General features: G+C 64.3%; 1 protein-coding gene across 2 annotated transcripts in view; it reads right to left on the reverse strand.

The window, feature by feature from the left end:
- Positions 1–2,535: 2,535 nt before the first annotated feature.
- MGAT5B (alpha-1,6-mannosylglycoprotein 6-beta-N-acetylglucosaminyltransferase B) overlaps positions 2,536–27,901 on the reverse strand; it is a 63,793-nt gene continuing 38,427 nt past the window's right edge. The window contains exons 9-17 of one of the 2 annotated variants that reach the window (XM_062216608.1): positions 22,840–22,971; positions 21,842–21,975; positions 19,798–19,928; positions 9,794–9,949; positions 8,689–8,835; positions 7,821–7,937; positions 4,348–4,422; positions 2,954–3,210; positions 2,536–2,734 (exon numbers count right to left, since the gene is read on the reverse strand). In XM_062216608.1, coding sequence (XP_062072592.1) covers positions 2,536–2,734; positions 2,954–3,210; positions 4,348–4,422; positions 7,821–7,937; positions 8,689–8,835; positions 9,794–9,949; positions 19,798–19,928; positions 21,842–21,975; positions 22,840–22,971 — 1,348 coding nt within the window. Of the gene's footprint in view, positions 2,735–2,953; positions 3,211–4,347; positions 4,423–7,820; positions 7,938–8,688; positions 8,836–9,793; positions 9,950–19,791; positions 19,929–21,841; positions 21,976–22,839; positions 22,972–27,901 lie in introns of both variants that reach the window. The other variant, XM_062216609.1, reaches the window with a different exon arrangement.

Below are 27,901 nucleotides of genomic sequence, written 5' to 3' on the forward strand. Positions count from 1 at the left end.
GGGCCGTGAGCACGCATGCACACCATGGGGTGACGGCAGCCATGGCGCGCCCTGGCGTGACCCATGGGCAGGGATGTCCAGGCAGCATCAGCGGGGCTCAGGGGTGGTGTCAAATGCACGCCCGGGGAGCGCCGGGGTGGGGGGGGCCTCGGGCGGGAGGGTGTCTGGGACGTCCCCCCGTCTCTCACTCAGTTCTGCTGTGGACCCAAAACTGTTCACAAGTCTACTTCACAAGGGAAAAGCAGGCTGGGTTCTTCGGAGAAGGCCTGGCCAGGTGTCTGAGCCTCCCCGCTCCGGCTGGACCTGACCCTGGAAGGCACTGGGTCAGCGCTCTGTGCTCAGCCTCCTGCAGCCGGCACAGCAGAGACAGCTGGGTGGGAGGGGCGCTGACTCCTGGGCTCCCCACCCGCTGCGTGCTCTGGGCAAGGCCCTGGTCTCCGGGGGTAGCACAAGGACCTCAGGTGGCCCAGCCGGCTTTGACCTCTTTAGGCAGACCTGGTTGTAAGCGCTCGCTCACCGGCCATTACACAGCACAACAGGGTGGCCGTTAGCTGTGGTCTCCATTAAGAACAGCTGGTCGCTACTTGTCGCGAGGCTCGAGATGCAGTCTTTGGTCTACACCTCTGTTCACAGAGCACCTGCGGGCGCAGCAGTGCGAGGAGCTTGTCAAAGACTGGTTCTGGCGCTCACCGCCCCAAACCTGCTCAATCAGGAACTCCGGGCATGGGTCCAGCAACCGGTCTTACCCAGCTCCACAGCACATGCTCTGGGTGCAGGCCAAAGTGTGAGAAGCACCCCCCGACCCAGACAGGTTTCATCCACCTGGGTGCCGCTCCCACCTTGGGCGGGGTCATTCCGTGTAGCTGAGGCCAGCCCGGGCGCACACCCCCGGGCCCCATCCTGGAGCTGCCCGTGGCTGCCTACTGCCCCCTGCCCCCAGCCCTGCCCAGCTGGGACGTCTCTGGACGGTGCCCACCGCCCCGCAGGGAGCTTCGCTGCCCCAGGGGAGAACCTCAGGCCAAAGCCCCGGCCGTGCGGCCTCTCACGCCTGGGGCCGCCAGCACACAGTGCACAGGCACCGCGCAGCCGTCGTCCGATCGAGCTGTGTGCTCCCAGCTCGCAAAGCTGCCCCAGCCCCCGAGACCTTCGGGGCCTCGGCTTCCTCAGCCGTGCCTGCTACAGGGACTCACGCGGCTACAGCCGGCTGGAGCGCAGCCAGGCCTGACGTGAACTTGACTGGGCTCCACTCTCGCTTGTCAAGTGGGAGCACTCCCAGGAGCAGTGGGAGTGGCCCTGCGGGCGTCGGCTCTAGCAGGGACCCCCTCTGACAGCGTCCACTCGGCCGGCCCAGCTCCCTGCGTGCTCCGAGCGACGTGGGGCAGGGTCTGGGGGCCCCAGGTTCCCACCCCGACCCTGGGCGCTCCTGCTGTTCCGGGAAAAGAGACAGCACGGTTCCTCCCCGCATCTCACATCCCAGTAAAATATTTATTATCTCAAGAAATAAATCTTTAAAAAAAGAGAGAGTGAGAGTGTCTCTATTGCTTTCCCGGTCAGGGCAGGTCCTGGGGAACCGTGGGGTTTCTGACCTATGGCCGGGCCCCTCCTCTGGCTCCCGGGGCCGGGCAGGTGGGGTGGGAGCAGGGAGGGGGTAGAAAAGGGAGCGTGGCAGTGCTTCCGATGGCCTGAGCTGAATCAGGCAGGGCCCGGGGAGGGGGGGGCACGGAGCGGGCAGGCATGCCGCGCGGAGGTGGGGCCGGGACACAGCACTGATGTGCAGTGGGGCTCCCTGGAGGCTGGTGGGAACAGGATGGGGCATGCCGGGAGGCAGAGGCCCCCTCCAGAGCCCTCACAGGGGGCACACCTGTTCCCAGAGGCTGGGGGAGAGGGGGAGGCGCGCGGGGGCAACGCGGTGGAAACAAATCCGTGGCCATGCCAGGGCAGGTTTGGGGAGAAGCGGGAGAGGGAACCATTCAACCAGCGTCGGGGGGGTCCTCAAGTGTGGAGGGGAGTGGGAGCTGGGAAAGCAGGAGGGGTGAGGGGGCAGGAGGGCCAGGCTGCGAGGGGCGTGGGCAGGGCCTGCCCTCTGTCCAAGCCCCCGACAACTCAGAGGGACATGGTGGGCCCATGTGCACCCTGACCCTGGCCCTGTCCAGCGCAAGCCCAGGCCGGCTCTCCAGGGCTGAGAGGCCCACTCCAGGTTTCTCCGTCTGGCTCAGATCCGGCTTTGCACAGAGCATGGGCCTCTGACCACCTGCTGCAGGGCCAACGGGACCCTCGGACCAGCTCAGCTCCTGCTTGACTTGGGTGCTGTCAGGGGTCCCCGGGGTGAGAGCGAGGAGCCCACCTGGGGTGGGTCCCAAGGGCTGGGAGGGCTGCCCTCCCCCTACAGCAGGCATGGCTCTGCCCCGCCCCCTTTCTGGCCCGGGGAGGGGGTAGAGGGGAGGGCGGGCGAGCGGCTGGAGCTCAGAATCTGCTGGTGCTTCCCCTGCGGCAGAGGGGGCCGCTGTGGCGCCGAGCGCGGTGGTGCCGGCGGCCTCACAGGCAGCCCTGGCACAAGGCCACCTGGCCCTTGCGGAAGTCCCGGCAGGGGCACAGCCGGTGGTACTTGGTGCTGGAGCCGGCACAGCTGAAGAGCAGGGGCTCCTTCTGCAGGTAGCATTCCTGGCCGGGCTGCGCGAAGGCCGGGTACAGGTGGTTCATCTCGGACTCGGTGCTGTCACAGCGCACCTGCAGCCTGGCGCGGCCACACAGCGGCGTCACTCACCTACACCCTGCGGCCTGGCCAAACCCCCAGGCCCTTATCTACCTGCTGTCCCAGCAATGTCGGTGGAGAGGAGAGGGGAGGGGCCTGGACGGGCTGGAGTCCCGGGCTGACCCAGCAGGTGCAGAAGATGCCCGGAGAGGGCTGCGGGCCAGGCTCTGGGGGGGACGGTGGGGAGGGGGCCGCACTCACTTGAGGAAGGCGTCTCGGCTGTTGAGGAAGGGGAAGAAGGAGGGTTCGCAGATCAGCCCGTGGTCCAGGCAGGCGTCCGTGCAGGCCCTCCCGGCGGCAGCCAGCCAGGCTCGCAAGGAGTGGGCGGGGGGCCAGGCTCCGGGGGCCATGCTGGCGTTCCGGGCCCACTCGAGGTGGGTGGCGTTGGGGGCCAGGACGAAGGGGCTCTGCAGGGTGTGGGTCCCCGGGGGTGCAGGGCCTGGGGCCGAGCAGAAGTCCTGCCGGGAGGAGAACCGTGTCAGGGACGGGGTGGGGGGTGGGACTCAGATACCCTGGGTGACAGCCGGGGACGAGGCCACGCAGTAGCGATGACAGCCGCTGCTATCGGGCGCTCACTGGGCACCAGGGAGCCTCACGTGCACTGTGTCCCTTCCTCTTTCCGGAGGACCCTGAGGCTGGACACCCAGACGTCCCCAGGCTTCGTGGCTACAGGGCAGCGGCAGGCCTTGAACTCTGGCTGCTGCCGGCCGTCCGCCCCGGGTGGGATCGCTGTCAGGTCAGGGCCCCTGCAGCACCCAGTCCCCAGTACCGCAGGACTCAGCAAACGCTTTTCTCTGGGGTCCGTGAAGGGTGTGAAGCCCACACGCAGCTGTGAGCCCAGGGGTCCTGGGCTCCAGCCTCGCCCAGTGCCCCCAGCAAGCTCCCCTTCTGTGGGCCGCAGTATTCCTGTCCATCAAGCGCGGGGTAGACCCAGACCCCGCCCCTAACATTCGTGGGCCCTGGGAATTGGGCGCAAAGGGTGGCCCTGACCCATCCGTGCCCAAGTCTGATAGCCGGGAGCTCCCATCATGGCCCCCGCCAGAGCCCTGCAGCCTGGCAGGGCCCGGCTCCCGCGGCACTGGGGACAGCTCAGACCCCGGGACGCACAGGGGCTCCCAGCAGAGCTGGCAACCCCCCTGCCCATACGTGCTCACTCGCCTTCCTGGGGGCAGCCACAGGAGAGAGGGGAGCACCGCTCCCTGGGACACTGCCCCCAGGGTCTCCCTGGACACCCAGAGCAGAGCTCTTAGCCTGCACCCCCAGGGTCACCATCCCTGGGGGCAGGGCCTCCCATTCGCCAGTCAGGCGCCCAGCTCTTCAGTGGCTCAACAGTATACAAGTGAAAACTGCAAGTGTCGGTGTCTCCAGGTGGCTCCCAGCTGACACTGGGACAATCGGACGGGCCACCCCCAGCCCCCCGCGGGGACGGGCAGCAGCCGGCGCAGGCTGCATGGGGCAGGCAGCAGGGCCCACGGCCTACATGGGGCAGGTGGCAGGGCCCACGGCCAACACGGGCAGGCGGCAGGGCCCACGGCCTACACGGCAGGCGGCAGGGCCCACGGCCTACACGGCAGGCGGCAGGGCCCACGGCCTACCTGGTGCTGGAGGTAGGCATGGATCCGCTCCAGCATGCCCTCGCAGGTATACTCGTAGGGCAGGTAGGGGTCTACCTGCGAGAGAGATGCGCAAACACGTGGGGCAGGACGCCCTGCCATTGGGGCCCTGCCCGCTCAGCATCAGGGCCCCGGGAGCACCACCCCACCCAGCCAGCGCCTCCAATCGCTCAGCGTCCCTGCTCCCTGGGACGCCCTCAGCAGCCACAGGGCCCAGACCTGCGACCCCACCTGCCCCCTCACGGAGCAGCTCTCCTTCCCATAAGGCCCAGCGTGCTGCCCTCTCCTCCCTGCCCCAGGCACCACTGGGTCCCTGAGCCCCTCCCCCTCCCAGCACGAGACCCCTTTCCTCTGTGGCTCCCGGCAACATGGCCTTCCCCAGTAGGGAGCCACCACCCGTGTCACCACCAGCTATTTATGCTCGTGTCTCCCACGAGATCATGGGCCCCTTGGGACTGGGGGCTGTGTCTTAGTCACCAGTAGGTCCCCTGGGCCTGGCTCCGGGCCTAGCACATGGCAGGTTTGGAACCCGAAACCATCCCCACCTCTGCCAGGGTCCTGCTGGGGAGAAGGCATTTGTAAAGCACCACCCGGGCCAGCCACTAGGTGGCGCTCTACCCATCTGTATATGCACCAGCTGCAGGAGTGGAGCTGGGGCTATGGGAAGAAGAGGGGACCAGGAGGTCCCGGGGCGCCCCCTGCCCCCATCCCACTACACCCTCTCAGGCCCAGCACAGAGTCCTGGCAGCACAGGGCTGGCCAATGGCCCGAGGGCAGGGGACACGGGGAAGGGCAGTGGTGGCCTCCACCCCATGCCGTCCAGCCCGGTTCCCCTGGTGCCGCTTGCTGCAGCCCCACGCCGACTTCTGGCTGCTTGGCCAGGCCTGACGGGTGGTGTCCGGAGTCCAGTCGGGCCATGCTAGCTCCTGCAGACCCCACCCCTTAGGGCTGGGGGCCACCTGGGGCCCCTGGCCAAGGGGACGTCCCCAACTCTCCAGGGTAGCACAGGGGCAGCAGCCAGCGCTGCCTCGAAGCTGGTCGAGACCAGATGCTGCTGCCCCGCCCTGTCCCCGTGCGGATGTCACTCATCCACAGCCTGGGGCAGCTCTCAGGCCCCCGCTCCAGCCACCGTGCGCAGCCCTGTCCCCAAGGTGGCCCCAGCTGCTGCCCCAGTGGCTCCAGGTCCCTCAGCACGTTCAGGGCCTCTGCGGGGTCTCCTGGGGCCGAGGCTTCAAATCCTGGTTATAAATAAAACCCTCCAGGGAAGAGGCCTCCTCCGAGCGTCAGCCCACCCTGCTCCGGTCAGCTGACGGCCCTGTCATAGGGTGACTCAAAGGTCCGGCCGCCTGCGGGGGGCGCAGCCCCCACAGTGCTGAGTCCAGCTGCTCGCCTAATCGGTCTTGGCAGAATGACAGGTGCTGGTCCTGCTGACGAGGCCTGCGGCAATGACAGCCGGCACCGTGTCACCGTTCACCTCCTGTCCCCTCACCTTCACAGACGCCCAGGCAGGGACCTGGGAGGGCAGCCAGGCCCGTTCCCGACTGGCTGAGCGCCTCGGGTCTCTCACCAGGACTCCCCCCCCCCCCCCCTGTGGCCGCTGCGGCCTGCCCCCCGCCCTGCTTTCTGGAGTAAGAGAAATGCCCAGGGTGTCTGTCTCCAGGGCCACACCCAGCCCTGTGGAAATCTCAGACCCTGCAGGGGGCCCGGGGAATCCTCACGTGAGCTCCGTGCACCAGGTGATGCGGGGGCTCCTGGGCCACATGGGAGCGTGGGGTGGGGGTGGGGGCCCTCAGTCTGGCTGGGGCCCCTGCGAGTCTCAGCTGGGGGTGGGGGGGTGGACCCGCAGCCCACGCACGCTTCCTTGATCCTTGTTACTGTCCGTTTTTAAATAACCAACGGAACCACATGTTCACGTTAGAAAAATCACAAGGGAAAACAAGGCAGGTGAGTGGCGTCCCTCCCTGGATGGGAGCCCGTTGGGGACCTCCTGCACCCGGCGAGTCGGGCCAGGGGAGCTTGTGCCCTGCCAGGGTTGGGATCTTGCTCAGGGAGCCCCGGGGAGGGGGCAGCCTTAGCCACTGCCCTCCCCACGCTGCCCCTGCGTGGAAACTGGGAGAGAGCAGCGGGGAGGGGCGGCAGGAGTGGCGGGAGGGGTCTTCAGGCAGCTCCTCACTGGCGTCCCCAGCCTGCAGCCCTGCGGGGTGTGGTGGGGGAGGCCTTCCCGGGCAGAGCGGCTGGGTGTAGGCAGCAGAGCCCCAAGTCTGCCGCCAGAGTGGCCTCCGCCTGCTCGGCCGGTGCGAGGGGCAAACCAGCTGCCGGGCTGGGCGCTACCTTTGTCTCCGGCGGGCAGGAGCTGCAGGACCAACAGCCCGGTGCCGGACATGACCTGGGCGGGACCTCCAGTCCAGCTCGGAGGCCTGCCCCGGGCGGCACCTCCCTACTTCCCCACCTGGGCTCGCTGGCTGTGCTGAAATCCTCAGGGTCAGCTCCTGGGTGACCTCAGGTCACCTCCAGCCTCAGGCAGCCGTGGCCGTGGCTGTGGCCATGACCGTGGCTGTGACCGTGGCCGTGACCGTGATCGGAGGAGGAGTTTGCCCAGGCTGGTGCTTCCAAGGGAAGTGCCACAGCTGGAGAGAGGTGCAGGCTGGGACCAGGAGCGAGGGAGGGGGGCTGAGGGGCGGGGCTGAGGCGCCAGCAGGTGACTCCCAGGGATCAGGGCCAGGGAGGGCACACGTGCAACGGTGCCGGGGTCAGGACCTGGAGGGCAGCAAGCTCGCCGGCTGCTGTGTCCCCTGGGCACAGCTCCCCCTGCAGGAGGAACCTGGCATTGCGCCGTGGCCCTGCGTGGTCCCTGCTGCAGCCGAGGCTGCCACGGGCCCACAGGTTCACCCCGCCGGGGAGGTGGAGACCGGCACACTGGTCAGCCTGCCGCCTGAGTGACAGTGAGACGTGGTCCTGGGAGGCACGAGCCCCTCCTCGCTGCGGGAGGTCCGAGCCAGCAGAACGGCCGTGCCCTTGGCCCCACGCAGCCTCCCTGCGGCAGAACCTAGCTTTGAACAAGACTGCCCCTCCCCACGGTCCACAGGCACCTGAGACCTCTGCGAGCCGGCACAGACACCACACTGAACTCTCGGCACCTAACATGCTTGGGGTGCTCACCAGGCCCGGCCCTCCAGGGAGCTCAGATCCAGGGCTGCCATGTATGGTTGCGCAGGTTGCTCATGGCACAAAGACATCTCTCTCTCTCACACACACACACACACACGCACGCACACACACACCGGAGTTGGTGAGTGGGGGCCCGTGCTCCACTTCCCCGGCTCAGGACGGTGTCCGAACAGGGCCAGAGTGGACACCTTTGCCATCCGGGCCGGCAAGCCTGAATTCACCTGGGGGCACGTTTGGCCGGCTCTGTGAAGCCCCACAGGGCGGGCAGCCCGGCGTCCGACTCTCACCTGGGTTCTCATGATGGCCTTGATGGCCGCTTCGAACTCCTCCGAGTTGTTGTAGTCGACCGTCCACACGTGCGGCTTCCCGATGAAGTTCTCCGCGTAGGGATGCTGCGAGTACACCTGCGGGCGCCGAGGTGGGCAGCTCCCCCAGCCCGCCGAGCCCCGCCCCTCCCACCTCGGGCCCCGCCCCCTCCCCGCCTCCAGCCCGCCAGGCCCCGCCCACGCCCCCCCGCCCACCTCTGGCCCCGCCCTCCCGCTCCCTCCGCCCCGCCCGCCAGGCCCAGCCCCATCCCCGCCTCCAGCCGGCCAGGCCCCGCCCACCTCGGGCCCCACCCCATCCCGCTCTCCCTACGCCCCAGGCCACCAGGCCCTGCCCCGTCCCCGCCCACCTAGGGTTCCGCCCCTCAAGCTCTCTCCGCCCCCAGCCCGCCGAGCCCCGCCCCTCCCACCTCGGGCCCCGCCCCCTCCCAATCTGCCGGGCCCCGCCCCGTCCCCACCTCCAGCCCGCCAGGCCCCGCCCACGCCCCGCCCACCTCGAGCCCCACCCCATCCCACGCTCCCTCCGCCCCAGGCCGCCGGGCCCTGCCCCATCCCCGCCCACCTAGGGCCCCGCCCCTCCCGCTCCCTCCGCCCGCCCGCCGGGCCCCGCCCACCTCGGGCCCCCACCCCCATCCCACGCTCCCTCCGCCCCAGGCCGCCTGGCCCTGCCCCATCCCCGCCCACCTAGGGCCCCGCCCCTCCAGCTCTCTCCGCCCCCAGCCTGCCGGGCCCCGCCCCCACTCACCTCGGGGCCCCGCCCCGCGCTCCCTCCTCCCCTGCCCCCCACCCCCAGGCCCAGCCCCCCCCCCCCCCCCCCCCCCGAGCCCCTCACCTCTCTGGAGGTGGGCTTGCCCCGGAAGAACTCGTGGTTGAGGGAGCTGTGGGGCGGGCTGAAGCGGGCCTGCAGGAACACACAGCCGTTGGCGATGGCCTCCAGCGGGGCGGGGCCCTCGTAGGGGAAGCCGAACCCTATGAAGAGCTGCAGAGTCGGGGGCTCCGTGAGGGTCAGGGAGGGCAGGGCCCCCAAGGCCCACGCCCCCGGGACAGATGCCCCCACGCCAGCCACTGCTGCTGCATGGGGCTCAGGGCTCCCGGCCTGGGGGCACTCGAGCCAGGAGGCCCACTCCCTCCTCCCGAGGCCCTGGGAGCTCGGCCTGACCTGGAGCCCACTGGGCCGGCCTGGTGCTGAGGGGCAGGTGGGGAGCTGCCGTTCTGCGGGGCTGGCCAGGGCGTGTTCACTCAGGGTCTGCTGTGCCCCAAGGGGGACTGGTCATGGGCAGGGGAGCAGAGTGGTGGGGTGTGTCCACACTGGACTGGTCATGGGCAGGGGGGCAGAGTGGTGGGGTGTGTCCACACTGGACTGGTCATGGGCAGGGGGGCAGAGTGGTGGGGTGTGTCCACATTGGAAGAGGCCACGTGTGGTGGTGACGGGCCTGGCTGGCCTTGGGGGTGACCTCGACGCCTGCGGTGGGGCTGGGTGCCGGGACGTGCTGGGGTGTGTCCACGCTGGACTGGTCATGGGCAGGGGAGCAGAGTGGTGGGGTGTGTCCACACTGGACTGGTCATGGGCAGGGGGGCAGAGTGGTGGGGTGTGTCCACACTGGACTGGTCATGGGCAGGGGGGCAGAGTGGTGGGGTGTGTCCACACTGGACTGGTCATGGGCAGGGGGGCAGAGTGGTGGGGTGTGTCCACACTGGACTGGTCATGGGCTGGGGAGCAGAGTGCTGGGGTGTGTCCACACTGGACTGGTCATGGGCTGGGGAGCAGAGTGCTGGGGTGTGTCCACGCTGGACTGGTCATGGGTGGAAGGAGCATGCGTGCTGGGGTGCGTCCACGTTGCAAGAGGCCACGTGTGGCGGTGACGGGCCTGGCTGGCCTTGGGGGTGACCTCGGTGTCTGCGGCGGGGCTGGGCGCCGTGGCGCGGGGGGGGCTCACCTTGGCTTTGCGCAGCAGCTGCTGGAACTCGGGCTGTGGCAGGAGGCCGTGGTTCTTGACGAAGGCGGGCACCTCCGGGGGGCGCTGGCTCTCGTAGTACACCGTGCCGTGGACCTCCATGTACTTGTTCAGGATGGCCAGGAACTTCTCCTTCCCCTGAGGAGGAGGGGCGGGGGCTCAGCCAGAGGAGCCGCTCCGGTCTGGGAGTCCGGGGCGTGGGGCCGGGGTGAGGCTGGCCTTGTGCTGGCTGGGGCACCCTGGGCGAGGCCCCGGCCCTCTCTGGCCTTCGACCTCTCTGTTAGAAATCTGTGCGGCGTGGACGACGACAGGCTTGAGGGCTGCTCTGGGCCTGGATCTGTTTTCTTCCCGGGAACCCCATGAGGATCCATGATCCCACGGCTCCGAGTGGAGCTCCGTGACTTCCCCTGAGCCCGTGAGGACCTCCAAGCACTTCTGAGGAGTCACAGGGCTCTCTGGGGCCCAGGCCATCTTCATCCATCACTCATCTACCCTTCCCTTCACCCTCCATCTACTCATCCACGCGTCCATGTGCCCGTCCACCCACCCGTTCACCAGTCCATCTGTCCACCTACCCACCCCCCCACCTACCCACCCCCCCACCTACCTACCCCCCCACCTACCTACCCCCCACGTACCTACCCACCCACATACCTATACATCCACCTACCTACCCCCCCACCTACCTACCCACCCACATACCTATACATCCACCTACCTACCCCCCACCTACCCCCCCACCTACCTACCCCCCCACGTACCTACCCACCCACATACCTATACATCCACCTACCTACCCCCCCACCTACCTACCCACCCACATACCTATACATCCACCTACCTACCCCCCACCTACCCCCCCACCTACCTACCCCCCCCCACCTACCTACCCACTCACATACCTATACATCCACCTACCTACCCCCCACCTACCCCTCCACCTACCTACCCACCCACATAACTATACATCCAACTACCTACCCACATACTCACCCACCTACCTAGCCACATACCCATCCACCCACCCACCAACCCACATACCCAACCACCCACCCACCTATCCACCCACATACTCATCCACCCACCCATCCTTCATCCCTCCGTCCACCAGTGCATCCATCCCCCCACCTGTTCACCAATCCATTCATCCACTGACTCACACCCACCCATCTATCCCCCACCCACCCATCCCTCATCCCTCCGTCCACCCGTGCATCCATCCCCCCACCCACCTCATTCGCCCATACACCTATTCACTCATCCATCCACCCAGCCATCCATCTCTTCTTCCATCCAAGGAAGGGAAACCCTGCTAGAAACGCCCTTCTTGGGGTGGAACCCGAGGAATCACCCAGAAGACAGCAGCCCAGCCTTCAGAGGCTGGATCCACTTCAGATTGTCTCAGTGTAGCCGGCTAAGGTGCTCAGGTTGCTACGCCCCCAGGTATGAGCCACGGGTAACAGTAAGCAGCATCCCTGACCCAGATTAGTTCTATGAGTTTTCCTATGAGTTTTCCAGAACTCAGAAAAAAGCAGACAATGACATTCCAATCAAAGTCCCTGGCTCAACAGGCTGATCCTCCGCCTTGCGGCGCCAGCACACCGGGTTCTAGTCCCGGTCGGGGTGCCGGATTCTATCCCGGCTGCTCCTCCTCCAGGCCAGCTCTCTGCTGTGGCCCAGGAGTGCAGTGGAGGATGGCCCGAGTGCTTGGGCCCTGCACCCCATGGGAGACCAGGAGAAGCACCTGGCTCCTGGCTTCGGATCAGCGCGGTGCACTGGCCGCAGCGGCCATTGGGGGGTGAACCAACGGCAAAGGAAGACCTTTCTCTCTGTCTCTCTCTCACTGTCCACTCTGCCTGTCAAAAATAAAAAAATTAAATTAAATTAAAAAATCCCAGCAGGGCCTTTTGTAGAAACTGATAGACTCATCTGAAAACCGATTAGCGAATGCAAAGGACTTTGCAGAGACAAAAACAACTTAGAAAAAGAACAGAGTTGGCAGGCTTACACTGCCGATTTCAAGACTGCTAGGCCATAGAAATGCAGACAGTGCGGTGTCCGCGGCAGACAGACACACAGCCCACGGCACAGAACGCAGGGCTCAGGATCAGCCCCATACACGTGCGGTCAACGGCTGCTCACAAAGGCGCAGAAGACATCTCAGTGCAGGAACAACTGTCTTCAAAAAGTGGTTACAGAGCTTGGATCCCCAGACGCAGGAAGAGGGGAGGGGAGGGGAGGGGAGGGGAAGAGAGAGCAGGAGCTGGTAGGAGGGGAGGGGAGGGAAGAGAGAGCAGGAGCTGGTAGGAGGGGAGGGGAGGGAAGAGAGAGCAGGAGCTGGTAGGAGGGGAGGGGAGGGAAGAGAGAGCAGGAGCTGGTAGGAGGGGAGGGGAGGGAAGAGAGAGCAGGAGCTGGTAGGAGGGGAGGGGAGGGAAGAGAGAGCAGGAGCTGGTAGGAGGGGAGGGGAGGGAAGAGAGAGCAGGAGCTGGTAGGAGGGGAGGGGAGGGAAGAGGTGGGGAGGGAGGAGGGAGGGGGAGCGAGGGAGTTAGTTCAATCCATGTTACATAGAATGAAATGTAAAGCCTAAAACTTGTACTTTAGAAGAAAACAGGAGAAAATTTTCGTGACCTTGGGTTAGACAAAGATTTCTGGGCGCCAACAGCCAAAGCACAATGCATAAAAGAAAACACTGGGCTCTTTGAAAGATGCTTTGGAGAGAAAGACGAGCCACAGACTGGGAGAAAATATTTGTAAAATCGTATTTGACAAAAGGCTTACATCCAGAATATAGACGGAAACAACTCAATATCAGAAAACACAATCCAATTTTTAAATGGGCAGCATTTCTGAAAAGACACTTCACCATGAAAGATACACCCAGCTACCTACCTACCGACCTGTCTACCCATCTACCCGTCCATCCATCCATTTATATCTATCTACCTACCGACCTATCCATCTACCCGTCCATCCATCCATCCATTTATCTATCTACCTACCGACCTATCCATCCATCCATCCATCCATCCATCCATCCATCCATCCATCTCTGTGGAAGGTGAGTAGACACACATATTTGTGCTCCCACACCCAAGGGTTTGGTTCCCCCAAATCTATGGCAACAGCACTGAGAGCAGACACGTACTCCAGTTCTGGTGGCCACAGGTGGGCCTGGGCTCAGTGACTGGGGGCACTAGGTCACGATGGAAGAGACACAGACATGGAACGAGGTGTGTGCTCCCTGTCCCTTGCCACGTGATGCTCTCTGCCACCAGGGGACTCCACCACCACGGGACTCACCGGTGGTCAGACCAGTGGGGAAGCTCCTGAGCCACCAGCCAGAATACACCTCTCTTCTCTGCAGGGGCCTGCCTCAGCCGTCTTGTTACCATGACCAAGCGCCAACACAGTCTTCAACAGCACTCGTCATTAGGGAAATGCAAATTAAAACCAGAGCAAGACGGCATCCCGCGCCTGTTAGCACAGCAGAATCTTCAGGACTGAGCGCACCAGGTACAAAGGGAATGGGGCCTCCTCCTCCTCCTTCTCCTCCTGGAAAGACTACAGACTGCGACGTCACAAGAGAAATGAAAGCTTGTCTGCACAGGGATTTGTACAGAGCATTAAAAAAAAATATTTATTTATTTGAAAGGCAGAGTTACAGGGAGAGAGAGAGAGAGCACGCCTCCATCCGCTGGTCCACTCCCCAAATGGCCTCAATGGCCAGAGCTGGGCCAGGTGTTTCATCCAGGTCTCCTACGTGGGTCCAGGAGCCCAAGCACTGGCCCAGCCTTCACTGTCTTCCCAGGCCATTAGCAGGGAGCTGGATCAGAAGTGGAGCAGCCGGGCCTCGAACCAGTGCCCATATGGGATGTCAGCACCGTGGACTGCGGCTTTACCCACTGTGCCACAGCACCGGCCCCTGTACATGGCACTTTGATTTCTTTTTTTTTTTTTTTGACAGGCAGAGTGGACAGTGAGAGAGAGACAGAGAGAAAGGTCTTCCTTTTTGCCGTTGGTTCACCCTCCAATGGTCGCTGCAGCTGGTGCGCTGCGCTGATCCGAAGCCAGGAGCCAGGTGCTTCTCCTGGTCTCCCATGCGGGTGCAGGGCCCAAGCACTTGGGCCATCCTCCACTGCACTCCCAGGCCACAGCAGAGAGCTGGCCTGGAAGAGGGGCAACCGGGACAGAATCTGGCACCCCAACCGGGACTAGAACCCGGTGTGCCAGTGCCGCAAGGCGGAGGATTAGCCAATTGAGCCGCGGCGCCGGCCCACTTTGATTTCTAATAGCCAAATGTAATGAACAGTGAAGTGGATGTATAAGGTGACGGATCCGTTCAGAGGACGGATACAGAAAACAGCACGAGGAGACTTGGGATAACCAGGCTGAGTGATAAGTGCAGGCAAGACTCAGCCTGCACTAGGCCATTCCGTTTGTATAAGACGACAGAAAATGCAGCCATTACGGTGCGGACTGGCTGCCCGCAGGCGGAGAGAAGACAGGAGGGCGGGAGGGATGGCAGAGGGGGGAAGGAAACCTCCAGAAGCGATGGAAGACCCAGGGGAAATCCTAGAAATAAAATAAAAATACAGTGGCCGAAGTGAAGAGCAAAATGGGTGGATGTACAGCAAATTAAACACAGCTGAAGGAGGAGTTCGCTCAGAGAAAGAAGAGAACGCATGCGGCCCGGAGCGCAGAGGAGGTGCGGGGAGCCACGAGCGACCGTGAGAAACAGAGGAGCAGGCGCGAGACCCAGCCCCTGCGTCAGCGGAGTCCCGGAGGCAGAGGAGAGGCCGGGACGGAAGCAACGTCTAAGGAGCTCGTTCTGGGGGGCCCCGTGGTGCAGCGGGCACGCCCCATCCCTATCTGAGTGCCCGGGCTCATGGCCACCTCTGGGTCCAATCCAGCTTCCGGCCAATTCAACCAGGAGGCAGCGCACGGCGGCCCAAGCACTTGGGTTCCTGCCACCCACGCGGGAGACCCAGCTGGGGTCCCTGGCTTCAGGCTTCCGTCCTGGCCCAGCCCTGGCTGCTGTGGCCATTTGGGGAGTGAACCCCTGTCTACCTTTCAAATACATAAAACTTTAAAAAAAAGACATAATATTAAGAATTTATGAAACTGATAACAAAAAAATCAAATCACAGGTTCAAAAAGATCTATAAACTCCAAGTGATAGAAACCAAAAGAAAGCCATGGAGACAAATTACAGTACAACAATGCAAACTGAACGCTGGCGCTAAAAGCAGGCAGAGGGAAAAGATCAATTACGGGTAAGGCAACCACAACATTCACCACGGATCTGTCAACGTGAGTGATGGCAGCCAGGAGAGACCGGGCGGCCGGCACCACCAGGCTGGGGCTCGCTAGGACGGAAGCCAAGTAAAAGGACTTGAGGGGCCAGAGGCGGAGCCCGCCCCGGCAAAGGGCGTCCCTGACACCCAAGGAGGACGGCGCCCCCGTGAAACCCCCAGACCTCGGGAGGAACACAGCGAGAAGAGGGTTAACGGGGTGGGGCTGGGCTCGCAGCCACTGGCTCCAGTCCTGGCCAGGTGCAGCGGCCCAGGGCATGAACCAGCGGATGGAAGATCCATCTCTCTCTCTCTCTGTCTCTCTCTCTGTCTCTCTGTCTCTCTCTCTGTCTCTCTCTCTCTCTCTCTGTCTCTCCCTCTCTCTAACTCTGCCTTTCAAAATATTTTTTAAAGGGGGGAGGTGGTTCCTGGGGATGAGCGTAAGTGGCCGCTGACCTCACACGACAGGGGTCGCTGCGACACCCGGGGTGCGTGACGTGCGAGGGGCAGACGTGGAGGCACGGCCAGGTCCCTGTACCCTGACAGGCAGTCACTCATCCACGTTGGGCATCGCCGAGTCACGGCCGCACAGTGCAGCTGGAACACCCAATCCGCCAGCCGGGAGGTGCGGGGCGAAGACATCAATCAACACGGAAGAAGGGGTGAGAGGAACAAGAAGAGGGGGCAGAGGAAGCAAAGGAAGAGAAGCCGACGCGAAGCTAGATCTCTGGTAGTCACACCAAACGGACGAGGGCTGCTTGTAACTGGACCACGGCGACAGTGAAAATGAAATCGGGGCCGGCGCTGTGGCATAGAGGTGACACCCCCGCCTGCACTGCCAGCATCCCACTCGGGCGCTGGTTCACGGCACACACACACACAGCATCACGGCACACACACACAGCATCACGGCACACACACAGCTGCTCCACTCCCAATCCAGCTCTCTGCTGTGGCCTGGGAAGGCAGCAGAAGATGGACCAAGTCCTTGGGCCCCTGCACCTGCCTGGGAGGCTCAGAAGAAACCCCTCGTCCTGGTTGCCCCTCTTCCTGTCCAGCTCTCTGCTGTGGCCCGGGAGTGCAGTGGAGGATGGCCCAAGTGCTTGGGCCCTGCACCCCATGGGAGACCAGGAGAAGCACCTGGCTCCTGCCATCGGATCAGCATGGTGCACCGGCTGCAGCGGCCATTTGGGGGGTGAACCAACAGCAAAAAGGAAGACCTTTCTCTCTGTCTCTCTCTCACTGTCCACTCTGCCTGTCAAAAAAAAAAAACAAAAACAAAAACAAAAAAACAAAAAAAACACACCTGGCTCCTGGCTTCAGATTGGTTCAGCTCTGGCCATTATGGCCATTTGGGGAGTGAACCAGCAGATGGAAGACTTCTCTCTGTCTCTATCTCTCTCTGTCTATAACTCTACCTCTCAAATAAATACATACAATCTTTTTAAAAATGCAATCAAACCAAGGGTGTAAGGTGTGAGGGAAAGGTCACCAGAGCCTCCCACCCGACTCCCCGAAGCGTGGGTCTTCTCTTTAGAACGCACACACACACACAGGATGGCGGCACACACACAGGATGGCGGCACACACACACAGCATCACGGCACACATACACAGGATGGTGGCACACACACACAGGATGGCGGCACACACACAGCATCACGGCACACACACAGCATCACGGCACACACACAGCATCACGGCACACACACACAGCATCACGGCACACCCGGCCGCCCCTAGACACCTGCCTCCCTGCAGGCACTCGGCCCCTCGGCGGCTCAGACCCGCCTGGAGCCTGCCTGTGTCTTCCTGTTGCCACTGGGTCATCGCCTGACCCAATGCAGGCATCACTGTGTCGCCTGGGGATACTGGCAGGTGGCAAATGTCTATGTTCAGTACAAAACTAACTTTTCTCCCAAACCTTTGGAGCTGCAGCTGGACCCCCTGCAGCTGGGACCCCTTGGATGCACGAGCCCTTGTGTGCGTCCAGAAAGCTCTGTTTCACCTAAACCCACCCCTCCCATACACACACAGTTGACCACAAATTTTCCAGTTTCTCTGCACTCTGACGTCCTGCTGCTCTGTCACTCCATCTGTGTCTCGGGTTTTTTCTTTAAGATTTACATATCTATTTGAAAAGTAGAGTTACAGAGAAAGAGAGAGACAGAGAGAGGTCTTCCTTCCACTGGTTCACTCCCCAAATGCCCACAGTGGCCAGGACTGGGCCAGGCCAAAGCCAGGAGCCAGGAGCTTCTTCCAGGTCTCCCAGGTGGGTGCAGGGGCCCAAGGACTTGGGCCATCTTCTGCTGCTTTCCCAGGTCATAGCAGAGAGCTGGACAGGAAGTGCAGCAGCTGGGATTTGAACCAGCACCCATGTGGAATGCGGGCGTTGCTGTTGGCGGTTTAATGCGCTGCACCACCCGCACCCCTCTGAGGCGCTAGCCAAGGCTCTCGGAGCCGACCTCGCAAAGCTCCAGGGGCCACTGCCTGCAGCTTAAACCCCCCCCCCCCCCCCGGCTCACCCGCCTGGCCTCCTCCTCTGGCAGTGAGCACAACTTGTCCCTCCTGCCGTGAGGCAGCAGTGAAGCCTCGGGCCCCCCGGGGCACCAGCCTGCGACACCCACCTGGCATGGCACCAAGTCCCTCCCCCACCAGCCCTGGATGCCGGAGCCCCGGGGGATGAGGGATGAGCTCCGGTTCCCCCACTCCTCCTCTCTGGCCCGGCACTCTCTCCGGCTCACGGGGCCACCTCTGGCTTCCTGAGCCACAAGCAGTGGCACGGCTGTTTCCTGCAAGAGCATCTTTGAGGTCTCTTGGGACTGCCCCGGGCGATCTCCGAAGAGCTGGAGCCAGGGACCAACCCTTCCTCCCCCACTTCCTGACCGCGCCTCCTCCGGCCGGCAGCTCCGGTCTCAGCAGTGTTTTTGCTAACTGCAGACACCGCCTGGTCTGTTGCCCCCAACTCTGACCCCTCCTCCAGCGCCCTAGGCAAGGGGGATGGGCAACGTGCACCCCAGCCCTTGGTGGGCACAGAAACCCCAGCACGGGGCTCAGACCTCACGCCCGCCCCCAGGGCTTCTCTCTGCCGCTCGCCAAGGCTTCCTCATGCCGGGGAGGCTGGCAAGAGTTGGGGTTCAGGCTCCAGGCTTAGGTAGGAGGGGGCTTCCCAAAGCTTGTGGGAAAAGTAATTGAAAGGTAAGTTCGGGTTCAGCACCTGTCCTGGCGGTGGAGACAGGTCAGGATGCCTGCCTCCAATTCCGAGCGCCGGGTTCACACCCCGCTCCGGCTCCGGACTCCAGCTGTCTGCCGACGCAGGCCCTGGGACACGACGCTGATGGCTCACGTAACTGGGTCCGGGCCACCCGTGGGGGGCCTGGGATGGAGGGCTGGACCCCTGGCTCCAGCCTGGCCCAGCCCTGCCTGTTGCAGGCATCGGGGGAGTGAACCAGCAGATGGAAGTGCCCCCTCTTTCTTTCTCTACCTCTTAAATAAATGAAGATTGTTTTATAGAGATGTTTGTTTGGTGCAGAAAAGTGTGAAATCCAAGCATACAAGGAATCTTCCGAGAAGGCCGTGGAAAATGAGTTTTATGAAAAAAACATTATGTGTGGACTTCTGTGTGTCCATGACCTTCCAAAGCGCCCTCGTACAGGTGGCCGCGACACTAGCGCTGCCCCTTGCTGGCTGTAGGCGTGCCTCTAACCTGGCAGCGAGGTCTCCTTGGTGACACGTGGCCGTGGCCGTGGCCCACGATGTGAAGTCCATCAGAAGGTCCTGGGAGCCCTCAGTGCGGTGCCTGGCAGCACTGAGACAGCCCTGCCCCTCCCCCGCTTGCCCCTCCTCAGTCTGTGGGTGCCCGGAACAAAGCCACGCCCCTGCCCCCCCTGAAACTGGGCTGTGAGGCTGAGGTCCCAGATCCCCAGGACCCCCAGGTGCCCTACTCTGCTTCCTCCTCTCCACTTCTCCCGCCAGCTGGGGGGTGGACGCCATGGCACAGAGGGCCACCCAACCTGACCTCGTGCCAAGGTGAGCAGTCACCCAGGCGAGAAGACCCCCGGGGAGCAGCCCCAGCACCCCCAGACTTCTCCCTAATTCAAACCACAGCTCCCGGGCCTCTGCTGGGAGAGCCACACCTCACCCTGACCACGCAGCCTCAGAACTGTGGCACCTGTGTCTCTCACCATCAGTCTGGTCCTTCTCACGCCCTGGAAGCTGCTGTGGCCACGCCCAGCGGGACCTCCCACAGGGACCAGGGAAGACTGCTCCTTGGACCCTGCTGTGCCCCCCTCCCCACTTGGTGTGCCCACATTAGTCACAAGGGCAGAAGCGAGGGGGGGCTCCAGGGACCCCACTGAGCGGCCACCAATGGGAGGGGCAGGTGACAAGCGGGTTCGTACCTGGAGCTGCCTCACCACCGACGGAGCATGGGGAACAAGGAGAGAGCGGGTGAGTGACAGCAGCAGCGGCACCCCACACGCAGGGCCCTCCCTGCCGGTCTATGCTCACGGCCCCCAGCACGGAGTCCCCAGGTTTGCCCCCCCCCCCCCGCCCACCACCGGGCTTACCCCACCCCCGTCGACATGTCCTCCCACCACCCTCTGAGTGGCAGAGTCCAGGGACAGACAGGGGACAAGGCCTGCAGATGGCAACTGGGGCTTTGGTTCCCAGGGCTGGGGCGGGGCGGGCGCTCACCTTCCAGATGCTGGCCTCCTTGCCGTACACCACGGCCATGTTGCCGGCCTTGCCACCCTTCACCGCCTGCTTTTCCGTGCCGTTCAGCTCCTCCGACACGAAGCCCATGAAGGAGTTGTCCGGGGTGTGGGCTGTAGCCGGGCGGGGGAGGGGCGGGGAGTTACAGACAGGGGGGTCTGGTAGGGAGGAGGGCACCTCGGGCTCCTCCCCTCCTGGGGACAGGACCTCAGGGTACCCCGCAGGTTCCCTGGTGGGGAAGCGGAGGCCACGTGGGGCTGAGGGTCTGCTGTCCCCAGAGGCCACACGGGGCTGAGGTCCTGCTGCCCCCAGCCCCACAGCTGCGGCTCCTCCTGGGTCCTGCATGGCCCACATAGGGGAGTCCTCTGCTCCCTCGCTGTCTCCTGGTCCAGGCCACCCTCCTTTCTCCCCACGCACTCTGCCCGCCCCTGCCCGCTGACACCTGCCAGGCACATTCCCTCTCTCCGGCCAGATTTCGCACCAGGGCCCCACCACAGCCCTCGGTCACAGGCTCACTTCCTCCCGCAGCACTGTTGGAACTGAAGCCCCCTCCCCCGCCCCAGCCCAGGCCAGCCGCTCTGCCCCTCCTGTGTTTGTCCCCAGCCCAGGCACAAAGTGCGCTGTCCCTCTCCCTTGCAGAAAATCCTGCTTGGCGCTGGGGGTCCCACTCACACGTCCCCTCCCCAGAAGCCTTCTCTGTGCAGCCACAGGGGTGAGACTTGGTCTCTGTTACAGCCTGGATGGCACAGGGACTCCCTGTCCCCAGAAATGCAGACGCCAAGGGCAGGGAGTGGGCCTGGTCTTGGGCTCCCTTCAGCAGCCGTGCCATGGACGGCAGGCCTGAGAGCCACACCCTCACGGGGCACAAATTCCTCCCTTCTGGGCCCAAGGGTCCTGAGTGACCTCTCATGAGCCCAGCAAAACCTTGTCTGTGGGGGAGAGCAACCCAGCTCCCAGGTTTCCCAGAACAGCCTGGATCCCACAGCCCCCTCCCCTCTCAGATGTGCTAAGCCTGGATCCCACAGCCCCCTCCCCTCTCAGATGTGCTGAGCCTGGATCCCACAAACCTCCTTCCCCTTGCAGATGTGCTGAGCCAGGATCCCACAGCCCCCCTCCCCTCTCAGATGTGCTGAGCCTGGATCTCACAAACCTCCTTCCCCTTCCCCTCTCAGATGTGCTGAGCCTGGATCCCACAAACCTCCTTCCCCCCTCTGGGTGCCAAGGGACTTCCCAGCCTCCCATCCCTTGGTGGGGGGGCACATCGAGTCGTTCCTCATTGACTCCAAATTGCACGCGCCCTGGTCTGGCCCACAGCTCGGAGAGAGAGAGGAAGGGGTGGTGCCCCCTGAGAGAGGGCTCCTGTCCGCACTCGCCAGCGAGTCCCAGGACTCGGCTCTGGTCCACACTCAGTGCCAACAAGGGCACTGCTCCTGCCTTCTGGCCCAGAGCTGCAAGGGTCGCTGCTGGAGGCAGACGCGGGAGGTGACAGCCGACAGGAGGGGACGGAGACCGGGACGGAGACCTAGCCGGAGCGGAGCAGCAGCGTGCCCCCACGGCGCTGGCCAGCAGTGGGCGTGTCTCAGTCTCGTTACAAACCGATCGGGCTCAGCTCTAATCGCCTTCCTGGCCTCGAGCCCTCAGCTGTGGATTTCCACAGAGGCCCTGGCCCCGACCTGCAGCCTCAATCCCCGCTGTTGCCAATGCGGGGGCCTCCCCAAGCCCTGCTGCTTCTAGAACCTTCTAGGTCTCCGTCCATCGTTACTGCGCTGGTCCGCTTTGCAAGGAGAGCCTGCAGCACCCACTGAAACTCTCCAGCCCCCGGGGAGGGTCCCTCCATCTAGGGGCCACGGAACCCCGTGTCCAGATGGGGGTGTGTGCTTACAGGTGTGTGGGCCACCCACCCACGCCGCTCCCCAGACACAGCCCAGGTTCTGGAACACGCTGGAAGGGCGGACCCGGAGACCCCGCCTCCTCCTGAGCCCCGCCCCGCCCCAGCCCCGCCTCCCCAGCCCCACCCGGCACTCACGGAACATGGTCATGAACTGCTTGGGGTTGAGGTTCCAGTAGCCCCAGTTGGTTCGGTAGCCGTGCAGCGTGGCATACTCCTCGTGGTTGTAGGCAGGCTCCGTCCCGAAGGTGTCAATGACCCGGATTCGGCACCTGCCCCCGCCGCCGGGGTGGGGGACCAGAAGGCAGGGTCAGCATCCTCTTAGGGTGCCCCCCCCCGGCCGGGCACTGGGGGCTGGGGCAGCCTAGCGCCTTAACCTCTCTGCGTCAGGTGGAAGTAACCACAGCTCAAAGGGCTCAGGGCCACGGGTGCTCAGGCTAGGAGGGAGGCGCTGCTTGGAGTAGGGGGTCCCTAGGGCCCCCCAGTGCTACCTGTGCACCTGTCAGAGCGGGGAGGCCACAGGTCCTGGGCTCAGGAGCCGGGCACCCCTGCAGGCGCTTCTGGGGGCCGCGGGGTGGAGGGACAGATCCCGGTGCACCTGCCCCTGGGAACGGGAGACTTCGCGGCTCTGTCCCACCTCGGCGGGTGGAGGCTTCAGGTCAGAGCCCAGAGGGCCCCGTCCCTGTAGGATCAGCCCAGCCAGGGCCGGACGCACTCTGAGGCCACAGCAGACGCTGCCCCTCTGCCCGGCCCACCCGGCAGCGGCCCCTGCAGTAACTCGCTAGGACGCGGACACCCTCGCCCCCAACAACATCCTTCCCAGCGACCCAGGCGGCCGGCGGAGTGCCGAGGCAGGCGCTGCCCCCTGAAGGAGGCACGTGCATCCACGAGAAAAGCGACATCACGCCTGTCACCTCTTCTAATGCATCCCGCGGTCAGGGGATGGGCAGGGGCAAGGCTCTGTGCTAAACTAACCCCCGGTCCTGCCTCGCTCCACAGCCAGAGGGCCGGGCCGGGCCCCCTCCGCCGCCGCCAGCCAGTGCGGCTCCCCCAGGCGGGGCTGGGGCCAGCCAGGATGTGGGGCAGGACGTGGGCAGGGGCTTTGGGCCCCGCCTCGGCCCCCCGGGCCTGCTCACCGGTACTTCTTGAAGGAGAGCCCCATGTGCTGCTTCATCTGCTGCAGGCCGTGGTAGTCGGTGTAGATGAGGTCGAACGGCAAGGGGACGGTGAGCGGGCAGTTCCCCCGGCCTGGCGGCACCCCTAAGTTACTGAGAAAAGAGCCCCTCAGAGTCTGCGGCCCCAGCAACCCACCTTCCCCGGCCGCTGCGCCCAGAGAATAGAGGAAAGGAGACGGCAGGAGAGCAGGGTTCTGGGAAGGAGGGGAACGGGACAGCCACGCACAGTTGTGCAGGTTTCGTACTGCACAAGGGAGTCGAACAAGGGGACGGGGACTGGGATCCCGCCTGGGCTAGCCTGCCACGCCCCATGCCTGGCCTGGGCCACAGAGGTGCTCTGCAGGCCCCGGTCTGCCCAGGGAGGGAGGCTTCCTCCCACTTCCACGAGGCCCCATCACCACCAGCAGGGGTCCTCACTGCACCTGTGGGCCTCTGGGGACCCAGCCGGGCTCCGGCTTGGAGTCCCCCTGGGTCAGGCAGCCTCTGTGACCTGGAAGAGCCCTTTGCCACCCGGTGCTGCCAGCTGACGTCTCCCTGCCCCACCCCCGGGAGCCTTCCTGCCCGGAAGCTGTGGAGACAGAAAGGTAAGCACGGTTGGGCCCCTGCTAGGGGCCCCCTCTCCAGGCGCCCCTCTGACCAGGCCTCCCTGTTGGGGTGGGGTGGCCCTGCCCGCCTGCTCCCAGCCTTGGTCTCATCTCCCCGGATGGCGCCTGCCTGGGATGGACGCTCAGGCTGGGAGGGGTCCCCTCCACCCCCTCCAGGGACCCCTGCACCGCACAGCTCAGGACGAGGTGACGGCGGTGACAGGGCCACCAGCTGCAGAATGGCAGGGGCCACGACTCCCCAGTCACGTGGCAGGCTCCCGCACACGACCCATGCCAGGTGCGAAGGCACCAGCCCCCAGGCTCTGCACCCTGTTTGCCTGGGCTCAGCCCATCGCCATTAGCAGCTGGGGAGAGCTCACTTCCGCTGGGCACACTGTCCCCAGAGCACACTGTCCCCCCAGCACCACACTATCAGAGGTGCCTTTGCCACACGTTTGCGGCCGGCTGCTGACAAGCGGTGGGGGGGCGGGTGGCCGAGGGGAGGAGCGGCGATGGCCAGGGTCAGAGGCATCAGGCTGGGGCCCAGCAGGGACCAGCAACAGGAGGGGCGGGGCCTCCTGGGTGCTGCCCCGCCCCTAGCCAGCACCCCCAGCGCCGTGAGCGCTCCCTCTTGGCTTCTAAACACAGTAACCGTTATCTCCTCACTCCCTATCTAGAGACTTACATGGGCTCCTACCCCCCGCCCTCTTTCCAGCAGGGCCCTGTGGCAGGTGGGCATCTGGGGGAGACACGGGCAATAGAGGAGAGTTCTAGACAGAGTTCTGGGTGGGAGACAACCTCGGGCTCTGCCCCACGGGGCGTCCTCTTCGATGTCATGGTGGGGGGGCCCTTGGTGGAGCTGATGCAGGCGTCAGCCCCGGGGTCCCCAGAGGGTAGCCCCTCCTCCCACCCCCGCGACACGGAGAAGCACGGTGGGGAGCGGCCCCCCTCCCATGCTGAAAACACCAATGGGGGCGGGGCTTCTTGTCCGTCTCCAGGCAACCAGCATCCTGACCTGGGAGCTTCCTCTGCTGCCCCAGCCCCAGCCCCAGCCCCCAGGACCCCTGAGAGGACCCTGGGGCATTGGGGGCCATCACTGTGGCTCCTGGGAGCCCCCCACGCTGAGGTTCTGGGGCGCGCCCGCCATCTTCATCTTGGGGGCGAATGTTCTGAATACGGGCACCACTCCACTGCTTCACCCTGGCGTCTGCCCCGAGAGATCACACCGTTCCCTTTCCAGGTCAGGAAACAGAGGTTTAGTGATTTACCCAGGGCCCTCAGCCAGGAAGGGGCGGAGCTGGGATGGGAACCCAGCCATGGGGGCTCTCCTGCCTCCCCGGCCAGCACCATGGTGGGTCCTAGGGTGGGGGAGTGGCCGCGGGTCTCAGTCTGTTGCTGACCTTGGGCGGGTCACTGGCAAAGGGCAACTGTGCAACACGGTTCCCGGAGGGACAAGGGAGACAAGGCGCCATGAGTCATCACCACAGGTCCCTGAGCACGGCTGCCACGCCCCTCGTCTGCGCTCCTCCCCTGTGCTGACACGGAGTCCAGCGCAGAGCCACGGGCATGGCCGCTACACCGACGGCTTAGGAACACGGACCATGCGTGCAAGACTCCGCCTTCCGGAGCATGCTCACTGCGCGCAGCCTTCAGCTCCCCTCCTCCCTGCCCCCACTCCTGCCAGCTCAGGCAGAGAGAGGTTTTCCCATGGCGCAGACCTGGCCACATCTCAGCACGGTTCTGATCCCACCGCCTCCCGGCCCCACACGTCCACACCTCTTCCTGTCGAATCCCCGCTGGAGCTCCAGGGGGCCCCATCCTGCACCCCCAGGCCCGCGGCGGCCTCTCCCGTGGCGTGGCCGGATCCAGAGCCTGGGGGTCACCTTCCGCACACGCCCGCCTGTGCTTGTCTTTGACTGGGAACAGACAGGGCGAGGGAAGGCACAGCACGGCGGTGAGCGGGACCAGAGCTGCCTCCCCGCACTCCTGCTGGGGCCACAGGTGCGCTCCCCTCCCTCCCCACCCCAGGACAGGATCTGGCCGGGATTTCTGTTGTCACTTGAAGGAAGAGACAAACACATCCGGTGAGCCCTGGGAAGGCTGAGTGGGCCAGAAAATTCCTCTGGCATTGGGGGGAGGAGCCAGGGCGATGGGCGGAGCTGTGGGCTAAGCTCAGGGGCTTCCCGAGGCAGCCCCCAGCCCGGAGGTCATCGCGGTGGGAGGCAGGGAAGGGGTTCAGGGAAGCCATGTGGGGGTGGGAGGGCACTGGGACCCCTGTGCCCCACATCAGACTCCTGGTTGGAGTCCCTGCTCCTCGGCTTCCGATCCAGCTTCCCTCTAATGCACACCCTGGGAGGCAGCAGGTGCGGCTCAGGCACCCGGGCCCCCGTCACCACAGGGGGACAGGGATTGAGGCCCAAGTCCCTGGCTGCAGCCTTGGCCGGCCCCAGCTGCTGCAGGCATCTGGGAGTGAACCAGCACACAGAGGTCTCTCTACCTGTCAAGTAAATAAAATAATAATGCTTTGAAGAGCGAGAGAGGCAGCTCTCAGAGACAAGGACGTAAAGGGACTCCAGTGGCCTCGCTGCACTTGTCACAGGGAATCGGAGCTGGGCCCTGGAGGGGGCGGCGGTTTTATCACCTGCAATTTCAGCTCAGTTTGATGGGCAATTTTACGCTAAGTGGTTCGAGTGGCGGAGCAGACTGGAAACCGCCGTCTCCCGCCAACCTTGCGCACGGGTGCGGGCTCGGCCACGGCGTTCCGCCTCCCACCCTGAAGCCCAGAAGCCTCCCTCCAGACTCCTATTCTCGCTTCTGCGCTCTTGGCCCAGGGCTGGGTTGAGGGGTGCCTGGCAGAGGCCCCCACAGCAGGAAGAGCAGGGGAGGGAAACAGGACATGGGGGAAGCTGCTTCACCAAGCCCCCCCCCCAGCCTGTGCTGAGCATGATGGGACATCCACGTGGAATCGCCACGGCGGTCGGAATGGCGAGCGTTTATTCCTAAGTGCCCCCAGGAGTCCGAACATCGGGATGGAAGGGGGGGGCAGGGAGATAAAGCACCCCCCAGGACAGCTGCTCCAAACCCAGCCCAAATCAATCCGCCACCCCTGGGGAGGAGACAGGGAGCTGGTACTTGACGGCGACGCTGTCTGTCGGGGAGGCGTTCCGGAGACGATGGCGGCAGGGTCATGGAGGCCGCCAGACCGTGCGTGCGCTCAAAAGGGCGAAAATGCGGAACCGTGGCTGCCTGCATTGCACTGCAACTGCTTTTTATAAAAGAACCCAGCTGTGCTCCGGCCCTCACGCCCGGCACCGCTCCTCCTGGGGTGCTGAGGCCCCAGCTGTGTTCCGGCCCTCACGCCCGGCACCGCTCCTCCTGGGGTGCTGAGGTCCCAGCTGTGTTCCGGCCCTCACGCTCGGCACCGCTCCTCCTGGGGTGCGGAGGTCCCAGCTGTGTTCTGGCCCTCACGCCCGGCACCGCTCCTCCTGGGGTGCTGAGGTCCCAGCTGTGTTCTGGCCCTCACGCCCGGCACCGCTCCTCCTGGGGTGCTGAGGTCCCAGCTGTGTTCCGGCCCTCACGCCCGGCACCGCTCCTCCTGGGGTGCTGAGGTCCCAGCTGTGTTCCAGCCCTCATGCTCGGCACCAGCACCGCTCCTCCTGGGGTGCTGAGGCCCCAGCTGTGTTCCGGCCCTCACGCTCGGCACCGCTCCTCCTGGGGTGCTGAGGTCCCACGCGGGTCCCGGGCACGCCCAGCAGGCCACAAGCAAGCCACCACCAGAGGGGTGGGCGAGGACCGACCCAACCACGCTCCACTGCAAGATCCGGCAGCAGGACGGGTAAATGGGACGCGGGAGGAGGAGGGAAAAAACCCTCTGGATAGGAAAAAACCCGCCATCGGGAACCAGGACGCCGAATCCCGGCGCCGCGGATGGTATTCCTGGGCGCAAGCTCCAGCGCCAACGTGCTGGGTGCCGTTGGCACAGAGACTCGTGTCGGGCTGGCGTCGCCCCCACTCCTGTAACGAGCTAAAAACCCTGAGCTCTTATTTCTCGCTGTGCCTTTGGTCTGTGGCTAGAAATAACCCCTCCAGGTAGTGCTCAGATTCCGGAACAAACTCTTCTCTCTGCTCTGGCTCGCTCGCTCGCTCTGTGTGGGAAGGACCTAATTAGAAGGAATTCTCACAAGCAGCTCCGGGCCTGGGCCCTGGGACCATGGGATCCTCGGCTTCCTTGACGCATCTCCTTATGGGGGACAGAGACATGGCCGGGGCAGCCGTAGTAGCTGGCTCCAGGTAGCCCCCAAGTCTGTCCAGTGCCCATCTGCTGGGCACTGCCGCTCTCTGTCCCAGGGCATCGAGAAGAAACCCAGAGTGGGAACCACGCAGGCAAACAGGGAGCAACCTGGGGAGCGGGGCCAGGAGGACGGGAGGACGGGGTCGTG

The sequence above is a fragment of the Lepus europaeus genome, chromosome 18, assembly GCF_033115175.1.
Source record: "Lepus europaeus isolate LE1 chromosome 18, mLepTim1.pri, whole genome shotgun sequence".
Classification (NCBI taxonomy): Eukaryota; Metazoa; Chordata; class Mammalia; order Lagomorpha; family Leporidae; genus Lepus; species Lepus europaeus.